At 45.9% G+C, this 26,157-nt stretch overlaps 3 protein-coding genes and 1 pseudogene across 3 annotated transcripts; 3 read left to right on the top strand and 1 right to left on the bottom strand.

Annotated features, from left to right (window-relative positions):
* Positions 1 to 2,066: 2,066 nt before the first annotated feature.
* On the top strand, positions 2,067 to 2,531 carry LOC147992870 (uncharacterized). Its single transcript, XM_087539161.1, has one exon. The coding sequence runs from the start codon at positions 2,067 to 2,069 to the stop codon at positions 2,529 to 2,531; it is 465 nt and encodes a 154-aa protein (XP_087395287.1).
* Positions 2,532 to 13,193: 10,662 nt separating this feature from the next.
* Positions 13,194 to 17,113, top strand: LOC125530557 (serine/threonine-protein kinase 54-like). The gene is made up of 6 exons (XM_048694941.2): positions 13,194 to 13,750; positions 14,968 to 15,089; positions 15,732 to 15,928; positions 16,037 to 16,211; positions 16,402 to 16,536; positions 16,628 to 17,113. The coding sequence occupies exons 1-6, from the start codon at positions 13,468 to 13,470 to the stop codon at positions 16,841 to 16,843; spliced, it is 1,128 nt and encodes a 375-aa protein (XP_048550898.1). The 5' UTR covers positions 13,194 to 13,467; the 3' UTR covers positions 16,844 to 17,113.
* A 1,002-nt stretch (positions 17,114 to 18,115) lies between these two features.
* On the bottom strand, positions 18,116 to 18,949 carry LOC125533156 (uncharacterized; annotated as a pseudogene).
* A 5,618-nt stretch (positions 18,950 to 24,567) lies between these two features.
* Positions 24,568 to 25,528, top strand: LOC125539531 (putative calcium-binding protein CML14). The gene has a single exon (XM_048703014.2). The coding sequence runs from the start codon at positions 24,700 to 24,702 to the stop codon at positions 25,216 to 25,218; it is 519 nt and encodes a 172-aa protein (XP_048558971.2). The 5' UTR covers positions 24,568 to 24,699; the 3' UTR covers positions 25,219 to 25,528.
* Positions 25,529 to 26,157: the final 629 nt, after the last annotated feature.

The following is a 26,157-nucleotide window of genomic DNA, read 5'->3' as shown; positions in this document are numbered from 1 at the left end:
GCAAGCGGTTAAATTTTGTTCATTTTGTTCAATTTGCGTTTCAAATGTGGCTGAACTTTGTTGCATGAGGTTGGATGTACGGCTTCCATTTCCGTATCCACGGACACGTCCATAAACACTGAGTGTATCAGTTTACGGGTACACGGCTAGAGATGCCCTAGAACTAGGACAACTCGCCTTTTTGCCTAAAGAAACCATGTGGGTCAATGTATCCATTACTTGGCTATCTTCGGCACTAAGAGAGATCTCATTTTGATTAGTAGAACGCCCGTGCGTTGCAACGGGCTAGAATGCATATAAATCAATCCAACAAATGATTAAGATCATCAGCAAGATCGAAGCTCATTTCTCCCTCATATGTACGAGCGTGTTTGAACATCAAATGGGCACCAAGCAGGCTCCCTCCTCTTCCCACTTGTTTCCCGCCGTAGCGGGACATTTCTCGATGGCGCCATCTCCTTTGAAACCGGATGACGCCCATTTCAGGGTAAAAATATTTCGGACCCCATTGGAGCCATCTCGATGGGCAAAGGATGATCAACATGTTGCGAGATGGCTGAGCACCGCTTGCCAACATGGACAACGGCATATTTCAGTGAAATTTCACATATTTCAATGGGTCCGAAATATTTTAACCCCAAAATTTCGAGGTAGATTCAAACTGATTTCAAAGTAAATTTAAATTACGTTAGAATTCAGTAAAATTAAGTGATATTTGAAATCTCAAAATCTGAAGCAATTTCCGGAAATCGCATATTTCTGTGAGGTCCGAAATTGTTTTGTTTCCAAAATTAAAAACCTTGACAGCCACCATGCGCTCGCGACATGGGCGACCTAACGTTCCCCAAGATGGATGACGCCTATGCTCTGCAGGATGTCCACATACTGACGGTTGCGGAAACATTCGCGTGTCAGGACACCAGTTGGTTCATGCTATGGCAGAAAGGAAGAGTGTTCCAAGAATAAGTAGGAAAAAGAACTAAAGCCACCAAGTGATCCGTGGCATTGGAGAAAGAGTGTTGCAAAAAATAAGACGAAAAAAAGAGTATTCTAAAAAATAAGTAGGAACGAGAACTAAAGTTGGTGAGGAATGAGAAAGAAGAAGATGAGGTGTCGATGACGAACAAACTAATGTTAACGTGGTCCTGGTTGGCGCCAATGAAACTTCTAGGCGAAGAGGCTAAGAGTAAGATGTAGGGAAGGACGGGGAAGAGAAGAACGACAAGTATCCCTTCTAGCATATGTGGGCTGGAGGTGGAGCTTATTGGTGACTAGGAATACGTTCACGTTACCACTTGCCTGCCACGGCAGTGTGCATTTGCAAAGTTGAATGGATCTTTGAGAATGATCTCTATATTTATTTGTTTTTCTGTGTCAATAGTATAACTTTGTTTAACCCACTTTATTATATTGTGAACATAAAAAATTTCATCCCTATTGCAACGCACGGCAAAGATGAGGTGGACGTCATCCGGTTTTTAAGGAGGTGGCTTCAGCGAGAAATGTCCCGCTATGACGGGAAACCGAGCGGCAATGGGAGGTTCCTACAGAAAAAGAGAAGATGAATCGTGGGATGGGGTTTTTTGTGTTGGACTCAGATGTTAGAGATAACATGGTGGATAGCCTGTACCAACGCATAGATGTTCTGCTAGTTAATAGAGAGGACCCCCTTCGAACGGTATTGACAAATTTTTTGGAGAGGATTTTCCCGGAAAAAAGGTTTTTTTTAGAGGACTAACCTCATGTCAATGGGCAAGCCTTTTCGAAGTTCACAAAATCATGCATATTTTGGAGAGGATTAATGATGAGATCTTGCCAAATAAGAATTCATCGGCGCCATTATTGTTGATTAACCTCAGATAAAGAGTGATCGCCACAAAAAGGAAATTACTAACAATATATGTTCTTTAGAAGGAAGTACATCAAATCATAAAATAAATCCCGTTTATGCAGGATTGTATTCGTGCATTCTTTCTAAAATAGAGGCCTCTCCGCTTGTATAAATCCCAAGGATACACGGCTTGGAACGATGCAGCCATTGAATTGAACCTCGCACGTAAATCACCATGAGTTCCTCCCTGGCCCTGCTCCTCCTCCTCGCAGCGGCTAGCGCCCCTATCCTCGCAGTCGGCGTCTCCCCTGCCGTCAACCCGAGAGTGCTCCCGGCGGCCGCCTCCTCAAACGACACGCTGCAGCGCGGCATCGTCGCCACCAACCAGACCGCGCAGAGCGTGACGTCCACGCTGCACATCATCTCAGACCTCGTGCGCGACCTCAACACCTGCACTGGGTACTACACGACCATGGCCAGTACGGTGGCCGCCGCCCTCGACGACCTTCACGCCGGACGTGTCGTCAACGCGACCGATAAGCTGAACGACGCCCTGGGCGCGCCTAGTGACTGCGACATCTTGCTGAGCGGCGTAGGAGTGATCGGGAAGGTCGATCGTAATCCCATTCGGAAGGAGAACGGCGAGAACGAGAAGCTTGTCCAGTTAGCCATCAACATCTTGAACCCGCCGAGAAGCTAGAGGGGCGTACGGATTGTATGCATGGGCGGCCAAATAAATTAGATGTTCGGTTCTGTAACATATGTAATCGACTGATATTTTTGTTGGTTCTGATCTACATGGTAATGCAAATTAAGCATCTTTTGGGTGAATTGTGATGCTTAGAAATTCTTAGTTTGGTTGCTTGCTGCCTGGAGCATCTTATTATGTTCCAATTGAAATTTAGTCTTTTTCCAAGTTATATGGCAAAACTATAGGACAGCACTGTTGAGTCCACTATTGTCTGGTTTTAGGGCATGTACAATGGTTGATAAGGTAGTGTTGTTTTAAGTTTTGCATGTAATATAGGGATGACACAAAAAATTTATCTACAATTGGTCATCGTTTAGTCTTATCTTCAATAACTAGGTATTTCTAACAACGTGGTGAGACATATTGTGCTAAGATCATCTCTTGTCTTCTCTTAAATAAGATAAGACAGGCCTTTTCTTATAAGTTATCTCTCCTCCACCTCATCATTTATCCTACGTGGCACTCCTAAGATAGCACTGGTTTTGGAAAAAGAATTCTATGAGACCAGGTCTCACGCGAGACCCATCCTGATAGATGACACGTGGCATTTACAAATCTCAAAGCATCCCCCACCTCCCACTTAAAATCAGAGGGGAGAGAGATTAGATGTTTTGTGATTTGTGAATGCCACGTGTCATCCATCAGGATGGGTCTCACCTGCTAATCGTTAGACCTGGTCTCATATAATTTGTTTCCCTGGTTTTGGGAACCTTCTATAATGTTTTGGTCCATTTTCCTTTTTAAATCTTTTTCTGTTTTCGTTTTCTATAGTTTTTGTTCTTTTTAATAAAAAGCTTGTTCTACAACTTTTTAAAAAAGTTCAACTTTCATAATGTTCCCAATTTTTAAAAACCGTTCATCTGTTTTATATTTTAAAAGTTGTTAATGGCTGTTCTTAATTTTTAGAAAGTGTTCAAAAAATAAATAATAATGATTTTATTTATAAAAAATATTTCCAAAATGTTAGCAAATGTTCCAAATAATATCGCTTTCCCAAAAAACATTCTCAAAATTTAGAATGTTCACATTTCAAAAATAATATTTTTTCATATTTTTAAAAGCCAAATGGAAAAGAAACTTTAAATTAATAAAACCTTAAAAAGCATAATAAACAAAGCCTCGCTAAGCTGCATTGCGCTAAAAAGGCCCGCCTAGGAGGCGCGTTTGATTGCCCTCATATTTTCTACTATATTACTTACTTAGAAAAACACGAGTATGATGTATCCATCACATCATCAATAATTTAAAAATATGTCAATGACATTAATTATAATTTAGAAAGACATGAATTGCATTAAACGCAAAATAATCTTGAAATCAACATTAAGTGTGAATAATCTTAAAAAGAATATTACTGTCATAATGGACATGTGTTGCACGTACACATTACTAATTTGATGCAATATTTGTCAGTTGAGAGATCACTCTGCACACGTCGTAGGTTACGTATTAAACCTTTTTTTTTCTTTGCAAAATTTTTGCAATCGAACTTGACGTCATAGTATACCTTGCAGTAACCCATAATTACGACCAGCTGGATCAAGATTTCTACACGCTTTTCCTGGTGTCCGGATAGCCATGGCCATGCATGATGGAACCATGGGATGCATGAATATGCATGTGGCACCTAGCTAGGTAGAGGTAGATCCACGAGCGAGAGGACAAGGATGCAATCATGCAAGATAAAATAAGCTGGCTGGCCCCGCCACATCACACACTTGTTTCGTTCGTTTCCACGGATCGAGTCGTCGAGAGAGCAAAGTGTTCTTTCACTAGTCCTCGCACATGCATGCAACTGAACAATCATATCACCGGGCACGTGGTTTCAGCACACAGCACACTGAACCAGTCCACTGGCCCAGTATATGGTCAACAAGTGAAGCCCGCGGCTATCCTCGTCATACGGATGTAGATACACTACGTGTCACGGTCTCGGGATGACGACGGGACGCCGGCGCGCGCGGGCAGGTCAAAGGAAGATGATGCAATGCCGACCTCTCGCCTCTCTCTGGATGGTTTATAAAAGAATTTCTGCATTTGGCGACACATGCCAAGTCCAAAACTAGTGTCGTGGTTTTCTCAATGGGGACAAATGTATGTAGCACGCATCACCGCACCGGACGTATAGTAGAGGCGCCGTGCTGGACCGTGCATGCGGTGGCCAGTGAGGGGATCTAGCTGCTGCATGTTGCCGGTATGTTAACATTTTCATGTCGGCGTTTGGAGAATGTGCCGCTGGCTGTGGATATGATCCAGCTAAATTTTACTGTTATGTGGCAGTAGAATGTGTACGCTCATTTTGTTTCCTCAGGGAGCATACATGCCTGTACCTCAGTTGGCTGAGATTTCACCAATTCTTATTCAATTTTGCATTTTTTTTCATTAAAATGATTTTTTTGCCACGATAATAGAAAATCTTATAGCATGGCAAAAAATCATTTTAATGAAAAAAAATGCAAGATGATCCATATACCAGTCGACTGATGTTCCGTTGACATCAATGGAGCTCGTCTCACAAGTCTTGACGATGATCCATATAACTAACTAGGTCAAGTGACGCTTTTTCAAAAGGAGCCCCTGTAAGTCAATGCGGCCATCGCTCGGCTCGTTATCTCTCATCCCGACAGTGGTTTAGAATACTTGGTCAACTAACCTTTTTGCAAAAGTAGGCCGCGTTGGTCGATGCAGGGAGTGCTCACCTTGCTATCTTCAGTCCTTGGCAATGGACTATAATATCAGGTGAAGTGATGATTTTGCAAAAAAAAAAATTTGATAAAGGGTGGATTTTATTAACTCAAAATAAAGCATCAAGTGGATACAAACACAATGAGCACGCACCCGGCCTCTGCATAACTAAGATGCACACAGCCAACACCAACACACGCACACAAAACACACACCAACAAATAGCAAAATCATATATGATCAAAGCTATGTGTAGGCGAGGGAAAAAAAGAAAGAAAGATTAAAGCGATCAGATCAGCAATTGGCAAACTATAACAATGATCATATCTGCACCAACTATCTCATGTCACCACACGGACTCCGTGGTTCTTCAACAGCAACGCCTTCGCCGCCGTCACCGGATTCAACCAATCAAGGTTAGAATCTAGGTTTTCACCCTGAATAATCAGTCTGAGTATATCCGAACAATGCCTTCGACAAGGTAACGATGTAAAAACGTCGCCATTGCCAGGTATAACCAACTTGGGTCAGCCCTAGGTTTTCACCCCGGAACTCGAGACCGGGTGCTCGAGTAGCACCACCATGGATGTCAGAAGTGTTGTCCCCATCACTTTTCCGCGATCCCAACAACCACATGCGATGAAAACGCCGCCGTTGCACAACCATTCCTCTGCGTCAAACTGTTGTCCATAGTTTGCATCTCCTGTTGAAAGTGAACCACCGGATCTGAAGACTAGACTTTCGGTGGCCACCGCAATCACAACTGAGGTCATACAATCCGACGAGAAGCCGCGCATACGCCGCCGCATCCGGCAAGCCTCCTCTGTGCCACAGACCCACCATTACCATACCACCTCCTGATGTGCAACCAAAGTGGTCATCGCCGAGATCAACTCCAAATCGTCGCCCCACTGCCAGCCACCACAAGGGCTTTGCTTAGCGGCACACTTGCAGCGGCGACCGGCGAGGAGAGGAGCAGGGCGTGATTCAGTGGCCCAAGAGCTCGTCCGGCAACGACGGGAAGCAGCCCACGGCGGCAGCTGGCGAAGCGTCATGGGAGGAACTAGATCCATGAGGACATTCAGTTCAGCCGCCCGGCCCTTGCCTTCACCCACTGCTCGAGATTCTGATTCGATCTGGAGCTCGATGCCGGAGACAGCCCACGTACGCGGGCCCGTGATACCCGCTGCAGGCCATATGTCCATCCGGAGGTCACTCGTCCTGGAGCATCCTCCCGCTGAGCGGCCTCGACGTCGCCATGCAGTTTCCGGTCGATTGCATCCAAGCAACAGGAAAGGATATGCTTTTCGTCACGCCATGCGGAACAAGTCACCAAGTAGGGAGGAGACGGCTGCTGGGAGGGAGCTCCGCGTCCAAGAAGGCAAGCCCGCCGCCACCGCGGCAAACGCCGGCGGCGACGGTGGCGACGGTTGCTCCGGTGAGGAGGGGGGCCTGGCGGCGCAGATTGGGATCTCCCGGGTCGCCCCTCCCAAGCGACATGGGAGTTGGTTCAAAACTAGGTGAGTTAGACGATTCATCTCGATGATTTTGCAAAATAGGAGGCCGTGTTAATCAATGAAACCTTGCTCGCCTCGCCATCTACCATCTTGATTGTGATCTATAATACTAGGTCAAGTGGCACTTAAAAGGGCAATGTAGCCATTGCTCGGCTCGCTATCTTCATTCTTGGAAGTGGTCTATAATACTAGGTTATATTTTTGCAATAAGAAGGTTGCATTCTTCAATGCAACCATTGTTCGACTCGCTAGCTTCCATCCCGATAGTGATTATTAATACAAGGTCAAGTGACATTTAGAAGGGCAATGCATCCATTCCTTGACTCAGCTATCTTCAGTCCTTGCAATCATATATAATACTAGGTTAGGTGACATTTTTTACAAAAGGAGGTTGCACTGGTCAATGCAACCATTACTCGGATCGCCATCTTTTATCCTGGCAACAATCTATACTATTAGGTTAAGTGATATATTTTACAAAAGGAGGCCGCGTTGCTCAATCCAGCCATTGCTCGGATCGCCATCTTCCGTACAATACTAGGTTAGGTGACTCTTTTGCAAAAGAAGGCTGATTGGTCAATGTAGCCATTGCTCAGCTCGCCATCTTCCGTCCTAGCAACAATCTATAATACTAGGTTAAGTGACCTTTTATGCAAAAGGAGGCCGGTTGGTCAATGCAGCCATTGCTCCCCTCGCCATCTTCTGTCCCAGCAATGATCTATTATACTAGTTTAAATGCCTTTTTTGCAAAAGGAGACCGCGTTGGTCAATGTAGCCATTGCTCGGCCCGGCATCTTCAGACCTAGTAACAATCTATAATACTAGGTTAAATCACTTTTTTTGCAAAAGAAGGACGTGTTCGCCAATGCAGCCATTTCACGGATCACCATCTTTTATCCTGGCAACGATCTATAATACTAGGTAAAGCAACCTTTTTTGCAAAAGGAGGCCGCGTTGGTCAATCCAGCCATTGCTTGGCTCACCATCTTCCATCCTGGCAACAATCTATAATACTAGGTTAAGTAATTTTTTTGCAAAAGAAGATTGTGTTGGTCAATGAAGTCATTCCTCGGCTTGCCATCTTCCGTTCTAGCAACAATCTATAATAGTAGGTTAAGTGACTTTTTATTCAAAAGGACGCCACATTGGTCAATGCAGCCATTGCAGGGCTTGCCATCTTCCATCCTGGCAATGATCCATAATACTCGTTTAAATGACTTATTTTTAAAAGGAGGCCGCGTTAGTCAATGCAGTCATTGCTTGGCTCGACATCTTTAGTCCTGGCAACGATCTATAATACTAGGTTAAGTGACTTTTTTTTTGCAAAAGGAGGCCGTGTTGGTTGATGCGGTCATTGCTCGGCTTGCTACCTTCCGTACTGTGAACGATCTATAATACTAGATTAAGTGACTATTTGTGCGATAAGAGTTCGTGTTGGCCAATGCAGCCATTGCTCGGCTCACTATCTTTCGTCCTGATAGTGATATGTAATACTAGGTCACACGACTTTTTTGCAGAAGGATGTCGTGTTGGTAATTTCAACTTGCTCGGCTTGTTATCTTCTGTCCTGATAGTGATCTGTAAAACTAGGTCAACTGGCCTTCTTTGCAAAAGGGACGACATGTAGGTCGATGCACTGTTGCTTGGCTTGCTATCCTCCACCCTGACAATGATACTATTCAATTTTTTTCCACGAAAATGGGGTTCCCCCAGCCCCATGTTTGTGATAGCATTCAAGATCTCTTTTAGATTAAGTATACACGTACGTGTGACACAAAACAAGCACCTCCGTAGAGCAAACATTTAGATGTACATGGCCATTGGTGCGGAGAGAGTATGCCATGAAACCCAAGCTATGCCAAGGACTCAACCCTCTAGGGTTGAATTAGTTTGTCAGACTAGATGGCTTGCCCGTCAACTTGATAGTACTCGCAGTACTACATTTTACAGAGACCAGTAGATGCGTAGGCTCGTTTTGTTTCCTCAGGGGCGTATATGTCTATACCTCGGTTGCTGAGATTTCGCCAACTCTTAGTCGATTTTACAATTTTTCGTACAAATCTAAAAGAATATATTAACATGCTATAATTTTTTGTTTATCCAACAAGAGAAATTGCAATACGTTTTTCAAAAGGAGGCCATGTAGGTCAAGGTGGCCACTGCTCGACTCGTCATCTTTCATCCCGATAGTGGTTTATAATACTAGGCCCACTAACCTTCTTGCAAAAGTAGTCCGCGTTGGTCGATGCAGCCAGTGCTCGGCTCGCTATCTTCGGTCCTGGCAGTGATCTGTAAAATTACTAGGTTAAGTCATATTTTTGCAATATAGGAGGCTGTGTTGATGAATGCAACCATCGCTCGCCTTGCTATCTAGCATCTTGATAGTGATCTATAGTACTAGGTCAAGTGACACTTAATAGGGCAATGCAACCATTACTCGCCTCGCCATCTACCATCTTGATAGTGATATACTAATACTAGGACAACTGACACTTAAAAGGGCAATGCAACCATTGCTCAGCTCACTATCTTCATTCTTGGAAGTGATCTGTACTACTAGGTAATACTTTTGCAAAAGAAAGTTGTGTTGGTTAATGCAACCATCGTTCAGCTCGCTTCCATCCAGATAGTGATCTTTAATACAAGGTCAAGTGATATTTAAAAGGGCAATGCATCCATTGCTCGGCTCGCTAACTTCAGTCTTGCAATGATATATAATACTAGGTTAGGTGACATTTCTAAAAAAGGAGGTTGTGTCAGTCAATGCAACCATTTCTCGGATTGCCATTTTCGTCCTAACAACAATCTATAATACTAGGTTAAGTGACTTTTTTTCCAAATGGATGTCGCGTTGGTCAATGCAGCCATTGCTCTGCTTGCCATCTTTTGTCCTGGCAAAAGTCTATAATACTAGGTTAAGTGACTTTTTTTGCAAAATGAGGCTGGGTTGGTCGATGCAACCATTGCTTGGCTCAATACCTTCCGTGGAACAATCTATAATACTAGATTAAGTGACTTCTTTGCGAAAGGAGGTTGGGTTGGTCAATGCCGCCATTGTTCGGCTCGCTATCTTTCGTCCTGGCAGTGATCTATAATACTACGTCATGCGACCTTTTTTGCAAAAGGATGTTGCGTTGGTAAATGCACTCATTGCTCAGCTCATTATCTTCACTCTTGCAATGATATATAATACTAGGTTAGGTGACATTTCTGAAAAAGGAGGTTGTGTTAGTCAATGCAACCATTTCTCAGATTGCTATTTTCGTCCTAACAACGATCTATAATACTAGGTTAAGTGACTTTTCCAAACGGATGTCGCGTTGGTCAATGCAGCCATTGCTTAGCTTGCCATCTTTTGTCCCAGCAACGGTCTATAATACTAGGTTAAGTGACTCTTTTTTGCAAAACGAGGCTGGGTTGGTCGATGCAACCATTGCTTGGCTCAATACCTTCCGTGGAACAATCTATAATACTAGATTAAGTGACTTCTTTGCGAAAGGAGGCCGGGTTGGTCAATGCCGCCATTGCTCGGCTCGCTATCTTTCGTCGTGACAGTGATCTATAATACTATGTCATGCGACTTTTTTTGTAAAAGGATGTTGCGTTGGTAAATGCAGTCATTGCTCAGCTCATTATCTTCAGTCTTGCAATGATATATAATACTAGGTTAGGTGACATTTCTGAAAAAGGAGATTGTGTTAGTCAGTGCAACCATTTCTCATATTGCCATTTTCGCCCTAACAATGATCTATAATACTATGTTAAGTGACTTTTTTCCATACAGATGCCGCATTGGTCAATGCAGCCATTGCTCTGCTTGCCATGTTTTGTCCTGGGCAACGGTCTATAACACTAGGTTAAGTGACATGGTTTTTTTTTTTTGCAAAACGAGACTGGGTTGGTCGATGCAACCATTGCTTGGCTCAATACCTTTCGTGGAACAATCTATAATACTAAATTAAGTGACTTATATGCGAAAGGAGGTCAGGTTGGTCAATGCCGCCATTGCTCGGCTCGCTATCTTTCGTACTGACAGTGATCTATAATACTACGTCATGTGACCTTTTTTTGCAAAAGGATGTTGCGTTGGTAAATGCACCCATTGCTCGGCTTGTTACCTTCCTCCCTGATAGTGATGTGTAAAACTAGGTCAACTGGCCTTTTTATTGAAAAAGGCGGGCATATAGGTCAATGCAGTATTGCTTGGCTTGCTATATATATCCTCCACCCTGACAATGATATCATTCAATTCTCTTTTGATGAAAATGTGGTTTGCTCAGCCCCATGTACGTGCGACACAAAACGAGCACCTCCGGGAAGCAAACATTTAGATGTACATGGCCATTGGTGCGTTGCGGAGAGAGTATGGCATGAAAACCAAGCTACGCCAAGTACTCAACCCTGTAGCTAGGGTTGAGTTAATTTATCAGACCAGATAGCTTGCCTGTCAACTTGAGTAGTACTGACAGTACTACGTTTTACAGAGACCAGTAACTAATTAAGGCCATCTGAGTCAATGCCCTTGATGTCGATCATCGTTTATGGACGTCACTAGTAGTTGTTGAGATAAGGCATGGAACCACGGGCCGGTGGCACCTTGGATTTTTTTTTAAATGTGGTTATCTCACGGCCTTTGCATTAGAACGATGCATACGGCAAATGATATTTTGAATTAGGATTCCTAATTTAGGAAGATCGATACAAAATATGTTAATTTACACCCGGCACGTGGTTTCACGCGGCCTAACCTCCGTCTCGTCCATTGTTTACCACGCATGCCTTGGCAGAGGGCTGGTACGGACACTGATCCGGTCCATTCTCGTCGTAGATATGTGTCACGGTCTCGTGGTGAAGACGAAACGCCGGCACAAGTCAAAAGGAGATTGGGAGTGGCCAGTGGCACCGGAAGTAGTTTATTTATTATAGAAGAGGAGAGGTCCACATTTGACAACGGAGACACATGTCACTTCACGCAGGCTCACATGTCACTCTACTGGATAAGACCCAAGGAACGATTAAGATGGAGGGCGGGTAAAATGATAAGATCGAGTCAAGTTTTTAGGTAAGAGAGAGATGCCCAGGGTTCGGCACTATTTTCACGGGATCATCATACATTAGCACCCTTTCCCTTCCGGATTAATTGAACGTTTAGATTTACGCCAGGTTGAACTTCCCTATACTCACTTTCGGACATATATATTTGAAATGCAATTTCATGATCTGGACCTTGGACTTTAGACAAAGCTTGGTTGTGGAGCGGAGAAGAAGGATAAAAATCATCTTACATGCAAATCATTTCCCCCATAACCGATGAAAGGGAATGAAGTAGGAATGCATTAACGAGCTACTCGACTTGTTGATTCTTGACTCATTGAGCTCGTGCTCGTTAAAGCCCTGTATTATTGAGGCCCTGTTTGGTTCATAAGTCTTAGGACTTTTTTTGAGTCCCAACTTATAAATCTCAAGTTTTTAAAAAATTCCTATCTGTTTGGTTTTTAGGACTTAACATGGATTAAAAGACCATATTACAACTATAAGTCCCTCCTTGAGAGTCTTATTTCATAAGTCTCAAATGACCACTTTAAGTGGGACTTATAGGGACTTTTTTAAGTCCCTAAATCAATAAGTTTTTGGAAACAAACACTCTCTAAACACGTTAAGCTTAATGATAAATGGGAAAAAAAGGCCTTCTTGGCTCTGTTTGTCTGAGGCATGTGAGCGCTTGCAGGCGCTTATCAACAGATTACGACGTGTTACTGTACATGACAAAAATGTGAGTGTGATTTTTTAAAGAAAGATGGTAACCAGAGGAAGAGGAGCGCTGGTTTTCTGGTTTGGGGTGTTTATATTGAGCAGATGGACTGATATGACACGATAAAATTGTCACATAATCTTAATAGAAAAAATGTCATGTACGATAAAAAAAAATATGCACTGCAGTTGTACTAACAAGATGCTTGTAAAACTTGTTAGCTTGTCCATTAAGCTTGCTAAACTCAGCGAGCAAAATGAGTGACCGGCCTCGTTCCTAGAAAGCAAACTGAGCATACCTCACATGGTTAAATTCCTTGTGATAAAACCAACCCATCATGGTTCGATCTGTCGACTTGGCATTAGTGGTTGCATTCTTTGGGATTTATTTCAAGCCTTTCAGTGTTATGCGTTCAGTGAAAGAAGATGTTCTTGTCGACTACGAAGATGTTTTGGTGACTTGAGCAATCTTAAAATGATGTGTGGCTCGGTTTGTAGACGAGCGTGCGCGCGCGCTTGTACGAGTAAACAAGCAGCCGGATTAAGCTGGCGAGCCCAAACGCACGCCTATCCACAACCCGTCGGCCTCCCGTCCCGCCGGCCCCGTGCGCCGTCGGCGGGTCCCTCCTCCCCGCGCGCCGCGTATAAGTACGCCTGCGCAGGCAGGCGAGCGAAACACGGCGCGATCACGGTGAAAAAAGCAGGCAGAAATCCAACCAAATCCACCTCCCTCTCCACCTCCACGCGCCGCTGCGCGACACGACACCACCCTCCCCTGCTTGCCACCATTCCGAGGCAGTCCCATGTGCTCTGCTCACATGCTCGCCGATCGATCCTCACTGCCTCACTGCTCCTAGCCTAGCCGCGGCGCCACACAGCAGGCGGTCGCGGTGAGTGAGTGAGTGAGTGAGTGAGGCGCGGGAGGTCGAGAGATGAAGGAGGCGGCTGTTGGCGGCGGCGGCGGGGACGGGGCCGGGTTCGTGCGGGCGGACCAGATCGATCTCAAGAGCCTCGACGAGCAGCTCGACCGCCACCTCGCCCGCGCATGGACCCTGGACAAGCCCAAGCGCGGCGCCGGCGACGGCCAGGAGCGGCAGCAGCAGCCGCGCCAGGACTGGGAGGCCGACCCCGCCAGGCTCGTCGTCCGGGGCGTCATCGCGCGCGGCACCTTCGGCACCGTCCACCGCGGCGTCTACGACGGCCTCGACGTCGCAGGTCCGCGCCACCATCTCCTCTGCACCCCTCCACTCCCATCCCACCGTCCCACGTTCACCGCACGCCTGTTCATTGCGCACACGGACACTCGGCGCGCGGGCACACAGCCAGCCCAGGACAGCCCAGCCGGGACTCCGCGCGCGCCCGCACGCTGTTCGACGGAATGCCCGTGCGTGCCGGCGCGGCGGCGCCGGCCGATTGCGGCGACACGAGACTCACTCGATAGGTGCCGCGCGCCCACCTGCCTGCCCGCCGATGTGTCTCAAGCTCTTCCTTTACTTTCCGCTTTTAGCAAGTCGCAGAAGTTGGTGCCGCTGCCTTTTCTTGGTGGCCTTTCACTCATGGCGTACGTGCGTTCCCCGTGACACCGGTTGCGATTGGGCAAGGCGGCTGGCGTTCGCTGTGCCCTTTGGCTTGGCTCATGTGATCCCAAACCACTTGTTCGGTATCATGGGCTCATCTCATTCATGGCCGCGTCATTCATGTGATCTCTGAGAGCTACACAAGGGCGAGAAAGCGGTTTCCGGTCGCGGTCGAAGTTTCCTGCAGGCTTTAGCAAATGTGACAGACATTTTACTAGTGTGCAGTGATGCAATCTAGAGATTTATGTTAATTTTCAAACCGGGTTCAGTATAGATGCAATTGCATGGCATGGCAACAGCATAAATAGATGGATCTTTTCTCCATGCTGAATTCTCTTTCTGAGCTCAGCAACGCATGCCATTAAACTCGATTGTTGAGCTGTTGCTATTCTGTTATTGAGCGACTCTGGCTTGTCGGCTCCTTCATTTTGCAATCCCCAAGCTGTATGCACACATTGCTCTGCAAAGCGAATCAATTTGGAATCCCAATATGTATATACTGTTGTGAGCTTGATTAAAAAAAATGCATGTGTTATCCTGTAAGCACTTGAATTAAAATAAAGCTTATTTCGGTACCGGATAATGTTACCTCATTAGCCTAGACACCACTACAGCTAGTATGCTGTTGTCGACCCATATATCCCAGGACAGGGTATACAGATCTTCTGTAGCAAATAGCCTGTCCCCCCTCTCTTTCTCTCTTTCTCTTGCTTGCTGTCCCACCTCAATCCTGGCAACAGCGTTTAACATCAATTCTTCATTCTTAGTTTGGGACAATAATTGGTACGGAAGTTGAAAGCTCTTATTAGCACTGTCAATTTTGAACATGGATGGTTAACACCAGTTATGTTTCAGTTAAATTGCTTGATTGGGGGGAAGATGGTCACAGGTCAGAGCAAGAAATAACAGCAATAAGAGCAGCTTTTTCACAAGAAGTCTCCGTCTGGCATAAGCTTGATCATCCAAATGTAACTAAGGTACTGTTTGGGTTGACACGTTATTGCAGTGTTATTTGCGCTTTCTTCAATTTTTTATTTTGTTAATCTGTTCTGTGTTGACATCCGTCATTTGTTGCATTTATCGATTCTTGAAAAATGATGATGAAATGAAATGAATCTTCAGTGTTGGGACTGATGATCGATACTTGCTGTCTAAATGCAGTACACGCGCATTTCAGCGATAAAGTTGTTGACTGTCCATGTGTAGCCATTAGCTTCCTTAGTTAGGCCTCTAACAAGTTAAGAAGTTTTCAGTAAGTTCTGTATAAGCCACTAGAATAGCAACGCTATTAACATGTATAATCATTGTCTGCAAAGACGAAATATTAGTTCCAAGTAAAAAAAGATTAAGTATTCACATGCATCAAATGTTTTCACCTCACTTGCCGTGCTGTTATAATGGAACCAGGGGTGCTGCGGCTTGCTATATCATAATCAGATTAACCCATCTAATAGTTGGCCATATCTTAGCAAGCTTATCTAGTATATTCATTCAGTTAGTCATTATTTACAGCTAAATCCATTTGTTTCGGGTATTTAGAGAGTACTTGACAAGTATTGACTTTTGCCATGTTAAACATGACAGTTTGTCCTAAGAACAGCTTAATTTTTCTTGTACAGTTTATAGGGGCTATAATGGGTGCTGGGGATCTGAATATTCAGACAGAAGATGGAAACATTGGCATGCCAAGTAATGTGTGCTGTGTCATTGTGGAGTACCTTGCTGGAGGTGCACTGAAAACATTTCTGATAAAGAACAGGAGAAGGAAGCTGGCTTTCAAAGTTGTGGTCCAGATAGCTCTTGACCTTGCCAGGGGGTAAGTGATCACCGCATTCTCATCAGTCCTGCTATTCAGTCTTTGACTCCCGCTGGCCTCCAAAGTTCTCACTGATTTGAGGAATACTGATCTTTAAATCTTTGACAGATTAAGCTATCTTCACTCAAAGAAAATTGTTCACCGTGACGTAAAGACTGAAAACATGCTTCTTGACAAAACAAGAACTGTAAAAATCGCCGACTTTGGTGTTGCTCGCCATGAAGCTGCAAACCCCAGCGACATGACAGGCGAAACTGGCACCCTTGGCTACATGGCACCTGAGGTATCTATCTTATCTTTGATGGTCTTAATTTGTCCTCATAGTTTCGTTTGTACCCCAATTTGCTGGCACTAATCTGAATTCCAGCACACACTAATGTAATACATTCTGACATCTTAGCATCAGACAGCGCCTTGCATATGCTAGCTCCCTGCATGTTGCATGCCTTATATCGGTGGCATCTGATGTGCAGGTTCTCAACGGCAACGCTTACAACAGGAAATGCGATGTCTACAGCTACGGGATCTGCCTTTGGGAGGTGTACTGCTGCGACATGCCGTACGCGGACCTGAGCTTCTCGGAGGTCACGTCCGCTGTTGTTCGTCAGGTACAACAGATCTGTAATTCTACCTGCTATTCTCTGACGATTTCTGAACCTGAGGCTATACTTGACAACACAAACGATTTCTGATCTGCAGAACCTGAGGCCGGAGATACCGCGGTGCTGCCCGAGCGCCTTTGCGAACGTGATGAAGCGGTGCTGGGACGCGAACCCCGACAAGCGGCCAGAGATGGCGGAGGTGGTGACGATGCTGGAGGCGATCGACACGTCCAAGGGTGGGGGCATGATCCCTGTGGACCAAGCGCGGGGCATCGGGTGCCTCTCGTGCCTCAGGCCACGCAGGGGCCCCTGAACCCTGGATGACGCACGATGCACGGATGGATCACGCGTAGCTGAGGTGGAGCTGGTGTTCTTTCTGCAATATAATGTTGAGATTGAGCTCTGGATCTCGCGTTGGTTGATTGCATTTGGTTTAGTTTCAAACAAGGTAAGCAAACGGGTTGATGGAGCTTAGCTGGTGTGACCCATGGTTTGGCAGGCAGGCAGGCCATCTGATGTAAATTACCCCGTCTCTGCCCCTTGTGCTGCTTATCGATGAAGAACAGGCTCGCTCGTTCGTCTATGCTTTTTCTGTGCTGACATCTCATCCTGGTCTGCTAATTGTCTGCTTGAGGCTTGATGGCCTGAAACTAGAATTACAGTAAGCAAGGTGCTGTCTGTCCTGTACATGACAGAATCACCTACTTAATGAGTTGACATGGTAGGATTTTAAAATAAAAAGTCCCACTGAAAAACGAGGCAGGATTTTTTTAAATAAAAAATCAACTGAAAAGGATGGGTTGATGTTGCCAGCGGTGCTCACTGCTCTTCTCGGACCTGATCTTTGATCTGCTGCATTTGATGATTTTGAATTGACTGGATGATCAATCAGCATGAGTGCACTGCGTTCTCATCCATAGTAGTAATAATTAAGCACCATTCTCTGCAAGAACAAGATCACCCTCCCTTCAAAAAAAAAAAAAGAGAACAAGATCACCCTCAGATGGACCACAAGGACCAGGTCGACGGTCATGAGATATCCCAGCACCATTAACGATTTAAAAGAAAAACATTTTTGATTTGCTAACTGGCCAAGAAGAGAACTTGTGGTTACAGGATGCCCTCGAGAATCTCCTAAGCCTTTTGGCTATGGATTGTAAACCTATTCATCAATCAATAAAGCTCCCAATCTTTACACGCAAAAAAGAAGAAGTAGAAAAAAAGGAAAGAGAGTTGTTTATGTAAAGAAACAAACAAGGCGGGCAGGCAGCTGTAAGATTCTCTGTCGCAACGGGCGCATAGATAATCCTTTGATTTCTGGATCGACGCAGCAAGAAAGAAAGATGCGTCGGTAGATTCGCTGCGTCTTCCTCGGCTAGCTTAAGCAGAGCAGTGCCATATGCTACTGTATGCGCTACTAGTACAAGAGTGTGTGACCAACGGCTGGCAGGAAGATTCCTCGGCTTCCTCCTTCCCATCTTTTGTCCTTCCAAGCTGTCACGCCGTATATACGTATGTCCAGCAGGTGCGCCGTTAGTCAACTATATATAGGTCTTGCTTCGTCTGTCTTGATCCTCATGTCATATTCGATCACGATGTTGCCGCGCAGATCTATCGCTCACTTAGGGTCGGCCATGTTGATTGATGGAAGAACCCCGTGAAACTAATATTGTTCCATACCTATCCATGTAAAAATAAGAAACTAAGAAATATATCCCAAGCTAAATGCTTCCCTTGTATATTTCGCTTGTACTAATATGCACTTAACGGGGATATTGTACAGTTGATCAAAAGGGGCTAGAGCATGAAGTGATGCGGTTTTTCACATCTAGCTTGAATTCTTGGACCGCCGGTGTAAGCTCGGTGCCCGCCAAGGCAAAGACGACCATGTCACCTTCACTGAGAACAATGCAAAATCCATCTTCATATTCCGACAAGAAACCCCATGGTTGTTCGCCATGAAGGCAATCTGACACCGCGCCGACTCCGGGGCCACCTTGAATTCCAGCTTCATCCAAGACCTTATCGCTACAGCCACCACAAACCTTTTTAATTTCAACCCATGCATGTGCCTCGCTGCTGACGGCGCCGTCGAAGATTTGGATCTCCTCATCCACCCCGCCAATGAAGCACCCAAGGCGTAGAGCGAAGCCGCTCTGCACTTCCGATCTGACGACTTCCACGGTCGCCTCAACCGCGTCATCAAGGGCCGACACAGTGAGATCTATTGCGCCGTGGTCGCCGTGGATACGACTCGTAAATGCCCGGCGATCCCGCAGGTCCTTGTGGCGTATCATCGATGCGCCGTCGATCAATTGTAGGTCATGCTTTACTTCTTCGTATGTCTTGATCCTCATGTCGTATTCGACTACAATGTTGCCACTCAGATCTATCCCTCTCTTCGGCCCGACCATGCTGATGGAAGAACCCTATGAAATTAATGTTATCATTGTTTAGTATCTCTTCATATGAAAGTGACAAATACCTCTATCTAAAAGTTTCCCTTGTACTAATATATACTTCAAGGGGATATTTTACAGTTGATGACCATGATGTTTGTCATCTGTTGAGCTGAATGGTTACAAGGTGCATAACGGTGTTAAGAGATGGGGAACGCCCCCATTCCCTAACTTGTTTGGTTTTGTTTCAAATCCCAAATATTTGATTTCATAAGCATGTCCAAGTGAGAAGAGAAAAATAGAAAAAACTATGTAGTGATGGCACCATTCATTCTATGCATCTTCACATGCATATAAACAGAAGACAGTCAAATTTGTGTGGCGTGGAGAGTACTAACGAAGGGTCCAAAACAATTCTGTCTTATTTGCCATTTGGAACACACTTAGTTCCATAAAATATTGTTTTTGAGAGTCACTTAGTTGCACAATTTTGAACCATTTCCATGGTAAATCGTGAACTCACAATGTAAGACTTTATACAGATTAGTCAATGTGATGCGTATACAATGACATTATACAAGAGATTAAGTGGTTTGTAGCACGTTATCAAGAGTATGTATGATCCAGTCCATAAGTTCTATGCATGAGACAATGCAAAATGAAAAAGATTAATTTGAAATGAGGAATTAAATAACTTAACCCCCTCAAGTATTTTGGTTTGTTCTGATTAACCCCTCATGTAAAAAAAAAAGTATTGGACGCTCGAAGTATCATTTCCTAGGCACAATTTGGGAGATTGCTTTGCCCATATGGGCAATAATTCAAAAACCACGTCCGAAACTGCACCAAGAGATGAAGACAACATTGAATACTTTAAAGAGATGATGATGCATGGTTTTATCTTCACAATGTTAAGCAGAACAAACACAATACATGGGGTAAGGTAGGCTTAAAAATTTACAGATAATTATGATACACACCTGTTCCACGCTGATGGGATCATCTCTACTGAAATTGACGACGTAATTAAGCAATAGGTCCAAATGATCTCGCACTGCTATGTATCCATACAACTGTATTGGCCTATCATCGATAGGAGTTTTAGCCAACTTTAAAGAGAAAAATTGGAACATGCGGCTAGGTGGATGACGCTTACAATATCCACTGCCAATGTCAATGAGGCAGCCCGCGGGATCTGTTAACGTCATTGCCTCCAACCATGCTTCACATAAAAATACAAGTTATATTTAAAATAAATAATTAAATAGTACTACCCATGCAAAAAGTAAACACGCCCCTTAATGTTCCATGGTCAATTAATCATATTTTCTTTTTCATCCAAGTGAAACCTATCTATATTTCTCAAAAAAAAATTATTATTTGTTAAAAAAAGTGGAAACTATCTATGTTCTCTTTTACCTGAAATTTTGCTCTGATTTTTTTGCAACGAGTAAAACACAATGAAGAGAGAGAGAGAGAGAGAGAGAGAGAGAGAGAGAGAGAGAGAAATAGTCCATTTTACTCTCCTCGGGTATTTCATATAGCTCACTAAAATACTTCCCGACTGACTACAAAAACATGTTATTTCAGCCCATTATAGAAGTTTTGTTTTGTTTCTCTCTTTCTAGAAATTCTATTTTGATTTCATCTATTTTCACGATGATAAATAATCATAAGGATGTTACAAAATGTTCTCATGTTTGTCCACGACTACTTGCATAGGTAATTAACAGTTGGGATACAAAATACATCCTACAGAGAATGAGAAGGTATGAACAAATTACGTGCATAGGGCATGATGCCATCTATCGCCTCCCAAAATCTGAACCAAAAGCTTAGGAGAGGCAAATGAGATAAACATCATAATTGGGTGAACTGAACCTATTCTAGTAAAAAAGCACAACTTGAAGCAGGGACGATAGCGAAATAATTCACAGATTTAAGTTGACAACCAAAAACTTTAGCGGAGATACAGCCGCAATAAACCACAATAATAACATAATATGATGTGCAATGTCGGTTGATCCTAGACCATGAACAATATCATAGAGGAGTAGTAACAAACGAAATAAGATAGGAAAGAGAGATATCATCCATCACATACCGTCGTTACGATCCGCGATGCGATAGATTTCCTTCCACGCATGCGTGCGCTTGTATATAGAACCGTCACGGTGGCTGCTCTTCCGGAGCACGTCCATGGTGACTACGCCGTCTTCCGAGGGTTCCTGAAATCCGCGGCGAGATCTACGGCAACATGGCACATGAATAAGGGATGATTAACAGAAGAGAAATATATTTCTGTTCAGCGTTTTCCAATGTTTTGTTACGAGTACTCTGTATATCCAGAACTATATTAGCCAAGTAATTAATGGGCCAGCAAATAAGACTTTGGCACGAGAAGAAGAGGAAGAAGAAAACCCACCGGGAGAGACGACGGACGGGTGGATTGGGAGGCGGGAAGACTCGCCGTCGCGAGAGGACGGAGGAGAGGGATGGTGGCGAGAGCGAGGAGAGGCGAGGCATCGTCGGGGCAGGCAACGATCCGGGCCTGCCGGCCGGCCGGCGTCGGCGGGGTCGGAGGATCGATCGAGCGGAGGGTTTTGCACCTGAGCGAGCGGCGGCGCGCCTGACGCCAAGTATTTTGCAGGCAAGTACTACTGGTAGACCTCTCATCGTCAAGTAGTCGTACATAGTATCACAAAGCTGTTTCTATTAAAACAAAAACAAAAACAAAAACAAAAACAAATCGGGGTCAAGATGGACACGGCCCTGCACACCACGAGACGTATGTTTTGAGCTAGCGCGACACGCCGTTGACCAGATGCGCTCGCCCGCCAATTCAGTCGGTCATCTGTCAGCCTAAAAATAGGCGGGGACGTCGTTGACGACTATACGTGCGCTAATCTGTTTGCCGGTGCTCACTGCGTGCATGCATGCCAGCCACGTACAGCAGCCGCGAATGCGTTTCATGATCCGGACGTCGTTGACGACGATACGTGCTCATCTGTTTGCCGGTGCTCACTGCGTGCATGCATGCCAGCCACGTACGTAGCTTCCATGCAGATCGATGGGGCATGGCTGCTAGCCAATCATGAGACGACATTACATTCCAGCACAATCATCATTTAATTTCTGATTGGTTTAATTTGTTGGCGGCAGATCGGGTCTGGAACCCTGTATGTTTATGTAGATGCATCACCGACCCATATGCCGGTGGGTGATTAGATCAGATTAGACTAGATGCTAGTATAGTAGTATATTGTTTGTGCCAAAATAATAGGGCAGCTGTAAGATGCTCATTTCTCTGCTGCTAACGATCTTGACCTACTAGCTTTCTTCTGGTCCTGGACTCCTGGGTGTGGGTGGGTGGATTCCGTGCACCTTCCTCCGGGGTTGAGCTAGCTGGTGCCGAGCTAGCTAGCTAGGAGGCAGTGTAACCAACGGTTCATAGAAAATTCAGCCCTGCTTTCCTTTCGTCCCTGTGGGCTGTCCTCCGTGGACCATCATTTTGTCCTGCATGCATGCATGCCAAGGAGGTCCAAAACGAACCTAACTTCAAAAACAAAAAAACGAACCTCGTTTTCCATTTGAACACTCCCAACCAAAGGTTCAAGGCTGTCACACGGGATGCGCAGAACGAGCACATTTGCACCATGGCAAGCCTGTCACGCGGTATGCGCACATCTATGTGGTTTCACTGTAATAAATTCATAATAACAATAACTCTGCACGAGCTGTACAAATACCCAACTCCAACTGTGTCAAGCCCCAACACAGGAGCTAAATTCTCCTTCATTTTCGCCCTTTCTGAACCTCCCGCGAGCAGTAGCTAATGTCGCAACTACCACGACCAAGTAAACCTCACGCCAGCAGGCAAGCACCACCGTCATCATCTCGCTCTCAAGCCTCGAGTAGGTTTACGAGCTGGTCTAAAAATAATAAGGAGAGGAGAGGCTGATTATAACTTGCTACTCACATCTAAGTTGTTTTTATTTGTTTCAAAAAAAAGTTGTTTTTATTTGGGGATAGTTACAGCTGACCTGAGTTCAGGCACAGGCGCCACCAGGGAACAAAAAACCAACAAGGTACCCACCTCACCTGACCTGGAGTCAGTCTCCTCGTCTCCACCAGTCAGTCATTCTATACAACCTTTTTTTTTACTTCAGACAATAATCACATGACTAAACTGTATCTAGAAATTAAATTCGCAGAACTAATTCAATGGAGAAGTTCCGAAAATTGCCCAACCGTGCAAAGATCCGGCTGAAAAAACGCACACAAGTTATAGACTACACCCAAGCCCTTTCGCTCCTAACCCTAGCAAGAGGTGATCTTGGGCGCACCGCGCTGCTACCTTTCCTTCATCGGTGAGATGTTGTCCCCCTATCCTCGTTCACCAGACCTATTGCTGTGGGAGCGCTGGAAGGCCTAAATCTATGATGAAGATGTGGTTTCCTCCATTTGGAAATTTTAGGCAGGCCTTCGTTGTCCGTCGCTTCAACCCTTGCAACAGATAGTGGCGACGGCATACAATAACTTAGTCCTCGATGGTGCACCGTTGATAGTTATGGCGTTTCTCGTTGATTAATTCTTCCATCTCGATGTTTTTGTATGTTGGCAATGTCTATGATTCGCAGGCAAAGATTCTCACCATTCATTTTGTACGTGAAACTAGAGACTGTCGGTGTGGCGGCGCCAAAACTATCATTTGCGGTCATTCTGGTCACGTTGGTGCATCCTTAGGTGTTGACGTGATGCGCGCGAGTTTTATTGGAAGCTGAGCTTTTCTGGTTGTGACATTTTCTTTTCTTTTCTTTAGGGACGGTGGTTTTGCAAAACCTTGGTCATGATAACTTTCCGTCCGTGAACAATGTTAGGATGGCTTGAGCATTGGAGCGGTACACCATCGGCCTATTCGAGAGCCCCAGGGACCCCGGCACAATTTCTTTGTACAGTGATATTATGTTTCTACTGCTAGTTTGGTTTATAGACTCAAGTGTTTTTTGTTAAGAAAAAAGGTACAAACACCAAGTTCTTTTGTACTCCATGTCTAATTTTGCATGCCACACAACTAAGTAAAACCTCACGCCAGCAGCACTGAGCCACTGACCATCCCCTCTCTGAAGTAGGTTTGCAAGCTGGTCTAAAAATATTTAAGAGAGGTTAATTATAGCTTGCTAGTTGCAGCCAACCTGAGGCAGCCACCAAAAAAGGGGAGTCGCGAACCAATCTATGGTTGGATGATTAGTCAGATTGTGGTATACCCAGCCCATCAGGGTTTAAGTCCTAGTGCTTGCATTTGTTTCTGAATTTATTTCAGGATTTTTCAAGATGATATTCAGACTTAGTTTTTCGAAGGTGCTCGTAGGGATAGGGTGTGCGTGTGTGCATTCATAGAAGTGAGTGTATGCATGTGTATATGAGCCCTTGCATCTGTACTGTGTTTAAAAAAACAAGAAAGTGGAGTACGTATTACCGTGCAGTTTTTGACGCGCACGGCGGGCGCACCCACCTAGAGTTTCCTCCTCCATCGCTCCGCTCCTTCCGTGCATGCACCCACCGACCCGGTCACCACCAACGCCGACGCGTCTTCCTCCCCGCCTGCCGCCCGGTAATCTCTCCATAAATATATACCAAAGTCGTCTTCTCCACCCCGGCCGGTCTCACCCCCAACCCATTCTCCATCCCCACCTCCACCTCCTCCGATCCCATCCACCCCCACCCTCACCGCCACGAAGTCAAAGATCCAACCTTTACCTCCATCGACATGACGAACCCATCGCCGGCGCCAGCCAAGGGGGCGTCGCTCCGGGGCAGCCAGCTGAAGCAGCTGCGCTCCCTCTTCGACCGCTTCGACATGGACGGCGACGGCAGCCTCACCCAGCTCGAGCTGGCGGCCCTCCTCCGCTCCCTCGGCCTACGCCCCACGGGCGACGAGTCGCGCGCGCTGCTCCTCGCCATCGACGCCGACGGCAGCGGCACCGTGGAGTTCGACGAGCTGGCGCGCGCCATCGCGCCGGTCCTCACCGCCCACGCGCCGCGGCTCGTCGACCAGGCGCAGCTGCTCGAGGTCTTCCGCGCCTTCGACCGCGACGGCAACGGCTACATCTCCGCCGCCGAGCTCGCGCGCTCCATGGCCAAGCTGGGCCAGCCGCTCACCTTCGAGGAGCTGCGGACCATGATGCGGGACGCGGACGCGGACGGGGACGGCGTGGTTAGCTTCGGGGAGTTCGCCGCCGTCATGGCCCGGTCCGCGCTTGACTTCCTCGGAGTCCCCGCCGCCTAAGATGTGAGATGACGACCGGGCGGGCTCCGGCTGGCTCTGATCGGATCGACCGGTAGTATGATTCTTCTTCTTTGGTAGAAGTAGAACTAGTGGTAGTAGGATGGTTCAAGGCCCGGATTAGATCAACTGTAACGAACTCACACGGAATTGCAACGTTGACCTGAATGTGTATAAATTTTGGTAATTTGGTCAATCGATGCGTCCGCTGCTTGTTGGTGATATTTCTGCCGTATGGACCCGTCCGGCCTGCCCATTTTTGCAGATGGCAATGGACATTAATTGACTCATTCGGTTTACTGAGTCCTGATTATGATCTTCGTTCGAATTATTTACGTAAAATTATTTCATCTTTCAACTGTTTGGAATCATCACACCGGTGGAGCTGTCGTTGCCCTGCAGCAGCTAGTCTGAGATATAGCTGGCCAAACGGGCTGGCCCGGCCCGACACAGCACGGCCCATCCTAATCATGCCTGGTACGGCCCGGCCCGCCGAGGCATGATTATTATACGGGCCGTGCCGTGCCAGCCCGCGTGCTGCAGCCTGCAGTCCAAGCACGGCCCATATGCTAGTCGGGCCGGCCCACAGGCCACCTATTTTGCGCACCGGGCGTTTTTAGCCTATTTTTACCTGTTGGGCCATATTAGGATACATAAAAAAAATAAAAAATAAAATATAATCGGGCCGGGCCATGCCGGCTCGCGTGCTCGGCCTTCAGGCCCAGGCACAGCCCCTGGGGTGCCGCGTGCCGGGCCTGGCCCGTTTAGCACGTGCCGTGCCGGCCGTGCTACCGGGCCGGCCCAGCTATCCCGGCCTGTTTGGCCACCTATAGTCTGAGAGGCCTGACGCTACGCGCAAAGCCAGGTCTTAGCCTCGATCCACCTTTCGTGACCGAGCACGGCGGCGCCTCAAGGGACTCTCTTGGTGGGTGGGGTCTGGGG

This window comes from Triticum urartu, chromosome 1A (genome assembly GCF_056163025.1).
Source record: "Triticum urartu cultivar PI428250 chromosome 1A, HENAU_Tu73, whole genome shotgun sequence".
Taxonomy (NCBI): domain Eukaryota; kingdom Viridiplantae; phylum Streptophyta; class Magnoliopsida; order Poales; family Poaceae; genus Triticum; species Triticum urartu.
The sequence above is the reverse complement of the archived record's forward strand: the minus strand, read 5'-3'. Positions and strand labels throughout refer to the sequence as shown.

Bases quoted from the DNA above. Each gene is read 5' to 3' on its own strand.
- LOC147992870 (XM_087539161.1), top strand. From the start codon at position 2,067: ATGAGTTCCTCCCTGGCCCTGCTCCTCCTCCTCGCAGCGGCTAGCGCC.
- LOC125530557 (XM_048694941.2), top strand. From the start codon at position 13,468: ATGAAGGAGGCGGCTGTTGGCGGCGGCGGCGGGGACGGGGCCGGGTTC. The intron at 15,090-15,731 runs GTACTGTTTGGG...TTTCTTGTACAG, and splicing joins ATCATCCAAATGTAACTAAG to TTTATAGGGGCTATAATGGG. The intron at 15,929-16,036 runs GTAAGTGATCAC...AATCTTTGACAG, and splicing joins GCTCTTGACCTTGCCAGGGG to ATTAAGCTATCTTCACTCAA.
- LOC125539531 (XM_048703014.2), top strand. From the start codon at position 24,700: ATGACGAACCCATCGCCGGCGCCAGCCAAGGGGGCGTCGCTCCGGGGC.